This window comes from Ranitomeya variabilis, chromosome 1 (assembly GCF_051348905.1).
Source record: "Ranitomeya variabilis isolate aRanVar5 chromosome 1, aRanVar5.hap1, whole genome shotgun sequence".
NCBI classification, from domain to species: Eukaryota; Metazoa; Chordata; class Amphibia; order Anura; family Dendrobatidae; genus Ranitomeya; species Ranitomeya variabilis.
This window is the reverse complement of record NC_135232.1, coordinates 1,053,046,637-1,053,057,824: the sequence shown is the minus strand read 5'-3', so window position 1 is coordinate 1,053,057,824 and position 11,188 is coordinate 1,053,046,637. Positions and strand designations below refer to the sequence as shown.

The 11,188-nt window shown below is 42.4% G+C and overlaps 1 protein-coding gene across 3 annotated transcripts in view; it reads right to left on the bottom strand.

Moving 5' to 3' along the window:
- Window positions 1–791: 791 nt before the first annotated feature.
- TEC (tec protein tyrosine kinase) overlaps window positions 792–11,188 on the bottom strand; it is a 126,993-nt gene continuing 116,596 nt past the window's right edge. For 2 of the 3 annotated variants that reach the window (XM_077279807.1, XM_077279808.1), the window contains 2 exons: window positions 7,275–7,432; window positions 3,076–3,516 (listed from right to left, as the gene is read on the bottom strand). In XM_077279807.1, the coding sequence (XP_077135922.1) occupies window positions 3,445–3,516; window positions 7,275–7,432 (230 nt within the window). In that variant the 3' untranslated portion in view covers window positions 3,076–3,444. Of the gene's footprint in view, window positions 3,517–7,274; window positions 7,433–11,188 lie in introns of all 3 variants that reach the window. The other variant, XM_077279809.1, reaches the window with a different exon arrangement.

Sequence of the window (11,188 nt, the reverse complement as noted above, 5' to 3'; positions counted from 1 at the left end):
CATTGTGCCACATATAATGCTGCTGCACTAAAAAAAAAAAAAAAAATTACATACTCACCTCTCGTCGCTGCTCCGCAGCGTCCCGTCTCTCCGCACTGACTGTTCAGGCAGAGGGCGGCGCGCACACTAATACGTCATCGCGCCCTCTGACCTGAACAGTCATAGCAAGAGGACGGGAAGACGGAGCTTCGGTGGAATGAGGGAAGGTAAATATACTCACCTACTTCCTGACGCGGTCCCTGCATGTCCCACGGTGTATGGCGCGGCAGCTTCTTCCTGTAGTGAGCGGTCACTGGTACCGCTCATTACAGTAATGAATATGCGGCTCCACCCCTGTGGGAGTGGAGTCCATATTCATTACTTTAATGAGCGGTACCACGTGACCGCTGAAGAGCGGAAGAACTTGAAGCTGATGCGCCGAACACCGTGGGACATGCGGGGACCGCGTCAGGAGATTCGGGAGTAGGTGAGTATTTGAAAGGCGTTGCTCACCCTCACCCGCCGACCCCCCCGCCTTCCTTGACTCAAGTATAAGCCGAGAGGGGCACTTTCAGCCCATTTTTTTTGGCTGAAAATCTCGGGCTTATACTCGAGTATATACGGTATTTTATTTTTGTTAGCCATTAAAACTAACTACAAGATTATTATTGTGTTTCTCCTACTGGGAGAAATCAATCTTTTAACAAAATTTAGTTACTGTATATACGTATATTTTAGATAGATACAGACTGTCAGGTTTGTTGGTTTCCATCTAAATAAAGTAAACAAACATATGTTTGTACTTTTTTATTAATTAATAAAACAAGATTATTAGATTTCTTAGAGATCTTTAAGAATGTCTAAATTTCAAAGTGTATTTAGCACTGGAAGAAAAGTCCAAAATCCAGAACATCAAAAAATAAACACACTATATGGCCAAAAGTGTGTGGACAACTGATAATCCCAACTATATGAGCTTGCTGGACATCACATTCCAAAACAATACCTGTGTCCCAATTCATTCCTATAATGTTCTGTGGGGTTGAGGTCAAGGCTCTGTGCAGGACACTTGAGCAATCAACACCAAAGTTGTCAAACCATGCCTGCAAAAGATGCGGCTGAGACCCCGGCTCTGGGGAGGGGTGCTGACATACTTTTGCGAAAGGCCACGTTCCCGTAATGCATATATACACTGCTCAAAAAAATAAAGGGAACACTTAAACAACAGAATATAAGTCCAAGTAAATCAAACTTCTGTGAAATCAAACTGTCCACTTAGGAAGCAACACTGTTTGACAATCAATTTCACATGCTGTTGTGCAAATGGAATAGACAACAGTTGGAAATTATTGGCAATTATCAAGACACATTCAATAAAAGAGTGGTTCTGCAGGTGGAGACCACATCTCCGTACCAATGCTTTCTGGCTGATGTTTTGGTCACTTTTGAATGTTGGTTGTGCTTTCACACTCATGGTGGCATGAGACGGACTCTACAACCCACACAAGTGGCTCAGGTAGTGCAGCTCATCCAGGATGGCACATCAATGCGAGCTGTGGCAAGAAGGTTTGCTGTGTCTGTCAGTGTAGTGTCCAGAGGCTGGAGGCTCTATCAGGAGACAGGCCAGTACACCAGGAGACATGGAGGGGGCCATAGGAGGGCAGCAACCCAGCAGCAGGACCGCTACCTCAGCCTTTGTGCAAGGGTGAACAGGAGGAGCACTGCCAGAGCCCTGCAAAATGACCTCCAGCAGGCCACAAATGTGCATTTGTCTGCACAAACGGTTAGAAACCGACTCCATGAGGTTGGTCTTAGTGCCCAACGTCCACAGATGGGGGGTTGTGCTCACAGCCCAACACCATGCAGGACGTTTGGCATTTGCTACAGGACACCAAGATTGGCAAATTCGCCACTGGCGCCCTGTACTCTTCACAGAAGAAAGCAGGTTCACACTGAGCACATGTGACAGACGAGACAGAGTCTGGAGACACCATGGAGAGCGATCTGCTGCCTGCAACATCCTTCAGCATGACCGATTTGGCAGTGGGTCAGTAATGGTGTGGGGTGGCATTTCTTTGGAGGGCCGCACAGCCCTCCATGTGCTAGCTTGAGGTAGCCTGACTGCCAGTAGGTACCAGGATGAGATCCTCAGACCCATTGTGAGACCAAATGCAGGTGCAGTAAGCCCTGGGTTCCTTCTGATGCATGACAATGCTACGCCTCATGTGGCTGAAGTGTGTCAGCAGTTCCTGCATGATGATGGCATTGATGCTATGGACTGGCCTGCCCGTTCCCCAGCACTGAATCCAATCGAGCACATCTGGGACATCATGTCTCGTTCCATCCACCAACACCACATTGCACCACAGACTGTCCAGGAGTTGACTGATGCCTTAATCCAGGTCTGGGAGGAGATCCCTCAGGATAACATCCACCGCCTCATCAGGACAATGCCTAGGCATTGTAGGGAGGTCATATAGACATGTGAAGGCCACACACACTACTGAGCATCCTTTCCTTGTCTTGAGGCATTTCCACAGAAGTTGAATCAGCCTGCAATTTGATTTTCCACTTTGATTTTGAGCATCATTCCAACTCCAGACCTCGATGGGATATTAGTTGTGAGTTACATTCATCATTTTTAAGTTTCATTGTTTTCAATGCATTCCACTATGTAATAAATAAAGATTTGCAATCGGAATATTTCATTCAGTGATATCTAGTATGTGGGATTTTAGTGCTCCCTTTTTTTGAGCAGTGTACTTCATTTTTTGTACTTTTTTTGTGCAGAAAATCTGCCTTATTTAACAGTACAACAAAAATGGATGTGCTTTCGTGAAAATTCATTCCCAATGTGTGTTTAGAGACACTGCGGTAATATGTTTTGTGTGTATTTTTTCATATAGGGATTGTGGAAAAATGGGGATTGTGAAAAAAATTATATAAAAATGCAATTGTGTTTTAAATGCAGAAAACCAATTTTTTTTTTAAGTAAAAATATTAAAATTCTAAAGCATTAAAACAACTCTGCACCAAAAGAGAATCAAAAGGAAAAAACTAAAAACAAAATGCAATAATCACAGCATATTTTTTTTTGCATATTTCTATTGTGTATTTTGCTGCAGACACTTGCAAAAAATAGCTGAAAAAAATCAGCAATTTCACATATCAGAACACAGCTGTATAGAATATTTTCACTATTTACAACCTGTTATTATCTTCAGACATTTATTACCATTCATTGATTACTGTCCCAGAGAGTCCACAGTCATGAACATTGATCCGGAATCCATAACCATAATAGTTTCACGATATTATGGGCACTGAACATGGGGTGGGTTAATCTGTAATCAGTAAAACACGTAGTGTGCAAACAGTTTAACTAAACATAGAAAGAGACGTTATGTAAGAACTGCACAAGTGAAAGGTGTCCAATAGTCCAGATACCAACACCCCTAATGTTCATCAGAGCTCTCCTTCCAGGATTTGTTCTATGTGAGTCAGCAAATCATGAAACTTGGGACGTCCTTCTGGTTTCTAAAAACAAAAAACAAAAAAAAGCATAATAAAAAAAAATCTGCAATAAAGACTTTTTGACATCTCTAGAGAGTTTTAAAGAGGTAGTTGACTTTTAGTAAATCAATGTTACTGTTTTCAAGATCTCTGCTTGCTATCATTCAATAGAAACTTTTATGAATATTATGTATATTTACACGATAAAAGGGGTTTCTGCAAAGCTTGTCCCGGGGACTGGATTTGCAGAAATGAACAAAATCACTAAGGCCAGGGTCACACTCGCAAGTGTGATCCCGGCCTAATACTCACCTTGGATCCAGCGTTGGTTGCTTGAAATGGAGACGTCACCGTCCCACCAGACGCCAGATCCCTGCAGCCTGTTGTTGTCTGCAAAAGTCAGATGTTTTTCTGATGATGTGGTGATCAATGTAACCTGACCACTGCAGCCGATCACAGGTCGCAGTGGTGCAGCAGATTATGGAACAGTGACCCCTCCACTTCTTGTTCTTGCACAGACCACAGTGCGGCCCGTGATGGATTCAGGAGGGTTCTGGTAAGTGAGTATTAGTGAGTTTGTTATTTTTTGGGAAAGCTTTTATTTTGACCGATCACCACATTAATAAGGAAAGTTCCTCCTGAATGAAGGTAAGCAGAGTAAATGAGATGATATTTGTATTTGGAATATATATAACAACATTTCTAATCATTTTAGCAAAATTATGATTAGCATTGACTTTTCTGAAAAATCAGCTCCTAGTAAGATTGAGCAAATGTTTTTCTTACACAAGACCATGGTTCCTGGTGTATAGTAAGTATGTAGGGTGGATCTGAAAGGTTGAGACATAATGGTGTCCACAGCGACTATCGCCCTAGGAGTCACATAATCCTAGAGCTGGACATGTTTTAATCACATTAGAATAATGACTTAAACGCTATGCATTCTACTATGTTTTATTTCACCAATGCCTTTTAAAAGTTAAGCAACCTGGTCTTAACGAAAATTTTCATCCATTTTGGGTCTTTAGCTCGGATGCAGATCTATGGGTCTCTATGTGTCATACATTTGCATAGGACATAGATTATTTACAAAGATTTCTCATTTTAAAAAGAATCTGCACCAGATTTTTTATATGTATTCTGAAAGCAGCATGATGTAAGGACCGAGACTCTAATTCCAAGGAAGTATCACTTACTGCACTCTATGTGCATTTAGATGCAATCACTGTTTTCTCTACTGTAGATCTAACAGTGCTCAGAATGCCGAGCTCTGTATAACCCCGCCCACACCACTGATTAGCAGCTTTTTGTCAATGTACAGTGTACATAGAGCTGCCAATCAGTGGTGTGGGGATAGGCCGGTTTCACACGTCAGTGGCTCCGGTACGTGAGGTGACAGTTTCCTCACGTACCGGAGACACTGACACACGTAGACCCATAAAAATCAATGCATCTGTGCAGATGTCATTGATTTTTTGCGGACCGTGTCTCCGTGTGCCAAACACGGAGACATGTCAGTGTTCGTGGGAGCGCACGTATTACACGGACCCATTAAAGTCAATGGGTCCGTGTAAAACACGGACCACACACACGGACGGTCTCCGATTGCAGTCCGTGTGCCGTGCAGGGGACAGCGCTACAGTAAGCGCTGTCCCCCCCCCCTGGTGCTGAATCCGCGATCCATATGTTCCCTGCAGCAGCGTTTGCTGCAGAGAAAATATGAATAATAGTGTTTAAAATAAAGATCTATGTGTCCCCCGCCCTCCCACCCCCTGTGCGCCCCCCCCCGCTGTTCTGAAAATACTCACCCGCTCCCTCGTTGGCTCATTTACAGTCATGAATAGGCGGCTCCACCTCCCATAGGGGTGGAGAAGCCTATTCATGACTGTAAAGGAGCGGCCCCACGTGACCGCATACAGGAGATGGGGCCAGACCAGGAAGCAGCGACAGCCAACGAGGGAGCGGGTGAGTATTTTCAGAATAGCGGGGGGGCGCACAGGGGGTGGGGGACACATAGATCTTTATTTTAAACACTATTATTCATATTTTCTCTGCAGCAAACGCTGCTGCAGGGAACATATGAATTGCGGATTCAGCACCAGATGCTGGTAGTACGTGTGATACCCAGCACGGTGCGTGTGGTACCCAGTGGGCACATGGGCGGCACACGTGTGCCACACTGATGTTCACCAGAAACGCAGGGGCACACGGACACGGATAATTCCGGTACCGATTGTTTCCGGTACCGGAATTATCTGGACGTGTGGGACAGGCCTTACACAGAGCAGTTGACTAGGTAGTACAAGACACCTATTCCTGTAGTGATAATATCCTGCAGATAAAACACTGATTTTATTGAAATAGCAAAACACAGTCCAGTAAGTAACACATCACTGTAATCAGGCTGTCTGCCCTGACATAACGGTGATCTCAGATTACATAGCAAAAACCTGCTGACAGATGATAGAGACAGGATTTCTAACCTACTCAGGTGTTCTGTCTTATAGGTACCTAAGCGATGAACCAATAATCAGAGAGACACACGCTCGTTGTCTGTCCAAGTAGTCTCCCGTTCTTTATTATTACTAGTATTAGCAAATATTTACATCGTTACAAACAGACAGACAGGAACCCTTATTATAGATACAGACAAAACAAATGATGGAAAATCACCGTACTTCATAATGAAACAAAAAAACAATTGTTAACAGCACTTAAACAACATACAAAACAGACAAGCAAGAGACAACAAAACAAATAACAGATACTTTCTTTTACCTGAGGGTTTTCCCGTTAGAATTCCCCAAAGACTGACTCTAGAAAGCCTCCTTTTCCGGAGAGAAAACTGTGTGAGTAATAAATCTACTCACTTACCCGGGATCTGGTTTTCTGTTCAGGACGGAGGCAGTCAATTGTTCAGTCTAAGATGAATGTCGAAGCAGAAATTATATCTCGCTGGGGCCTCCAAGTTGTTAGAGACGGGATTTCTAACCTACTCAGGTGTTCTGTCTTTTAGGTATCTAAGCGAAGAAGCAATAATCAGAGAGACACACGCTCGTTGTCTGTCCAAGTAGTCTCCCGTTCTTTATTTTTAGGGCTGGGCTTTTAAAGCCCAAAGATCAAAAGGAAATATAGAGTTACATAATAAATTGGCAAGAATATAAGATTATACAAGATAGATCACAAAAGAAGAATGGGGGGGGGGGGTGCTTTGCACATGTCTGCGTTTTATGAGATTTTGGCTGAATATTCAGGATTTTTGGGTGGATAAAGACAAAAATAGAGATCGAGTCAGCGATTCTGAGAAATTCTGACCACTACTATGTGGAATGTCTGGGAAATTGTCCACAAGGAGACCCAGATGATAACATCTTGCACAATACTTGTTTTTCTGTAATTCTGTTATTTATAAGTGAAGATTAACCATTTCTTTAACAGATCACCTTTAATTGCATTAAAACAAAAAATGACTTGGTGATAAGAGGCATACCATAACCTTTAATGTTTATTGTTCCTCGGGGTGAGTTACGTATTTCTCTAGCATGAACATTGAGGTGGAACAAGCTGCCATGAGATGTGGTGAGATCTCTTTCAATGGATTTCATAAAGATCCTAGACAGACATCTGTCTGGGATGTTTAGTGAATCCTGCATTGAGCAAGGGGTTGGACAAGATGACTCTGGAGATCCCTTCCAACTCCAACATTCTATGATTCTATCACTGCCAAGCCCGTATATTCTAGTCGCATACATATTGCAATTCATGAGTAACCTATAACCCACCTCATGCCAGCATGCCACCATAATAGTGTATATCCTGTTTGATGCCAGCCTTGGTCGATAGAGTCTATCTCCTCTTGAGACCATTTCTACTACTTCAAGGTTCGAATAGCTTTCAAAGGGCATCTTCCCCTCTGTGAATACTTCCCACATTAATACACCTAGAAAGGAAAATAAGAGAGAGAGCAACGTGACATATGGCGCCAAGTGACCCTCACACTAGAGAATAAGGGGTTCTTAAGAAACAGAAGACAGACTTTATGGAAATATTCAAGCTGTTATGGGAAATTAAGAATAACACTTTAGCTGTTGGACATTATTTAGAAAGGCTCGGTCAAAATGGGAACACATCAGATCTTTTCACACGTAAACGCATCAAGAAAAACAAACCCTATATAAAGAAGGAAGCTGTATCACTTCTGAACACTTTCAATAATGACTTAGTGACTAATGCATTATAAAATACATTGTGCTTTAAAGGGAATGTGTCACCAAGTTTGTGCCACCTAATCTCAGAGCAGCATAATGTAGGAAAAGAGATACTAATTCCAGTGGTGTGTCACATACTGGGCTGTTTAGTGTAGTTTTGATAAAATCAGTGTTTTATCAGCAGGAGATTATCAATAGAGGACTAGTGAACCTGCTGTTAGGTAGTCCTCCATATTCATGAGCTGTATATAACCCCGCCCCCCACCACTGTTCAGCAGCTTTCTGTGTACACTGTACATGGGCAGAAAGCAACCAATCAGGGGTGTGGGCGGGGTTATACAGAGCTCAACAGTCAGAGAAGTGCTAGATCTGCAGTAGAGAAAACTGTGATTTTATCAAAATGACAGCAAGCAACCCAGTAAGTAACATCTTTGGTTCTCTGCCCCTATATTATGCTGGTCTCAGATTACATAGCCAAAACCTGGCTACAGATTCCATTCAAAATCATTATCCTAAGATGAATTGCTGCGGAAAGTTTAATAAGCATGATGGCCAGATGCCCAATTATTGCTAAGTCCAGTGGAAGACTAAAATAGGGTGCGAGGTCAATTTCCTGCAGAAAAAAAAACACATTGCAAGTATTAATGCACACAATTGCCTGGCCGGAGTGTCCATAAATGCGTTACATATGGGTAATATTCAGCTCATCAATGTTGATGCTATCTTACCACAGGGTCTGCACTCCTTTATCTCCTTCCTGACATCTGACGTAATAATCCGTCCATGTGACCTAGGCCTATTTGACCAGGGACGGATTATTACGTCATCGTGATCTGCTGCGCACACGGGCTGTGTGTGGACGATTGCCGCCGGGTGTCACCTGATTCTGACAGCTGACACCCAATACTAAGTGCCAGGAGCAGTCCCGCACCATTCACTTCGTGACACGGGGTCCCGATCGTTGCCATGGTGACCCGATGTCGTCATGACATCATCCGGGTCATCACAGCTAGGAAAGTTGCTTGATCATGCGCAGTGTATGATCAGCAACTTTCTCTGTCAGTGCAGGGCTGACAGTTTGCAAAGAATAGGGACGCTGCTGCATCTCCATGCTGTACAAGCGACCAGCCTGAAAAAATGATAGTCCCATAGTGGCACAAAGTAAAAAAGTAAAAAAATGTGTTTTTTTTAAATAATTGTAAAAATAAATAAAAAAACAAAACAAACAACAATAATACGAAAATCAAAAGATATATCTATAAATATTTGTCTGAAAAATATATAAACAATAAAAGTACACATATTTGGTATCGCTGCGTTTGCAACTACCCAACATATAAAACTGTCCCACTAGTTAACCCCTTTAGTGAACACCATAAAAATAATTATATAACAAGGCAAAAAACAATGCTTTATCATCATACCGCCGAACAAAAAGTGGAATAAATTGCGATCAAAAAGACAGATATAAATAAAAAGGTACAGCTGAAAACGCAAGTGACCCGCAAAGAAACAAGCCGCAATTCAGCTCCATCAGCAGAAAAATAAGAAAGTTATAGCCCTCAGAATAAAGCGATGCAAAAATAATTATTATTTCTATAAAAGTTTTTATTGCGCAAAAGCGCAAAAACATAAAAAAAAATATAAATGAGGTATCGCTGTAATTGTACTGACCCAAATAATAAAACTGCCTTACCTTTTTTACCACACATGCAAAGGCATAACCCCCCCAAAAAAGAAATACCAGAATTGATTGGTTTTGTTCATTCTGCCTCCCAAAAATCAGAATAGAAAGCGATCAAAAAATGTCAAGTGTCCGAAAATGGTACCAATAAAAATGTCAAGTCATACTGCCCTGCAAAAATACAAGCCCTCACATGACTCTGAGCCAAAATATGGAAAAATTATAGCTCTCAAAATGTGGTGATGCAAAAATTATTTTTTGCAATAAAAAGCGTCTTTTAGTGTGTGACAGCAGCCAAACATAAAAACCCGCTATAAAACTGGTATCGCTGTAATCGCACCGACCCGAAGAATAAAGTCACCTAATCATATATACCACACGAGGAACGGCGGAAAAAATAAATGCTAAATCTTCACTTGCTGTTGATTTTTTCATTATGCCTCCCAAAGATCACAGTAAGGCTCGGTGCACATTTATTCTGCGCTGAGCGCTTACACCGGGGTTTCTGTGTAAATCTCTGAAATCCGTGATTCAGACGGAACCTCTGGTGGAACATTCCCTATAATGAGGCAGATGGAGGAACTGTGGACGCCGTTTGACCTGTGATCCGGCGGTGTCTGTCTATTTAGGATTGAATAAAAGTGCCGTTGGCCACAGTTTTGTGCACTTCTGAAAAGAAGGACACCACTGAACGGAGGCAAGATGGAGACCCGAGTAACTCTGCTGCCTCATTATAGTGAATGGATCCCTCGGGGGTTTCATCTGAATCACTTTGTTCAGATTTAGATGGAAACTCCAAAGTAAGTGCTCAGTGTGATCCCAAACGTTATGTAAAATGTTTATAATAAAAGCTTCAACTTAATCCAAAAAAAAGTTCCCACTCAGGTCTGTCATCTGTTAAAGGAAATATAGGGGGCTTCGACGTTACTGGTAGTACAAAGGCTCTGGAAAAGCTAAATGACTCCTCGCCCCTCAAAAGAAATTCTGCAAATTCTCCACTCCCAAATCCAAATGCTCCCTCCATTCTGAGCCCCACAGTGTACCTAAACCACATATTGCGTCCACGTTCAAGTGAGGAGAGCCTGCATAACTTACAGGTGCATGCCTCCAGAAGCACGGGCCGGGCATAAGGTGCTGGTGACTGTAACGTACTGGTCACTACAATGGAAGACTGCAATTTTCACTCTGCAACATTCATTGCTGCTTGTTTCTGGAAAACACCCATGGAGTCAAAATCATGACTATCACTACACCGGTAGATAAATTCCAATAGGGGTATAGTTTCCCTTGAGTGGCGATTTTGCTCTTCTAGCAATTAGGGGCTCTGTATATGGAGTCTGCAAACTGTTCTAGGAACATCTGCGCTTCAGGTGGCAAATAGCGCTCTGTTCCTCCCGAGTCTCTCCGTATGGCGAAGTAGTACTGTACAGCCACATATGGGGTATTGCCACATTCAGTAGAAATTGAGGGACAAATTTTGTTGACATTTTTACTCACTTCTAGTGTGAAAATGTAAAATCTGGGATTAAAATAAAATTTTGGTGGTAAAAATGCAGTTATTGTTTCCTCACTGCACAATGGTATAAAATTCTGTGACCCAGCGATGTTGTCAATATGATCACTGCACCCCTAGATGAATTCATTGATGTAGTTTGTAAAATGGGGTCACTTATGGGGGGTTCTGCTGTTCTGGCACCTCATGGGCTCTCCCAGTTGGCCATGGCACCTGCAAACCATAACAGTAAAATCTGGCGCTCCTTACCTTCTGAGCTTTGCACTGTGCCTGAAAAACATTTTCTGATTA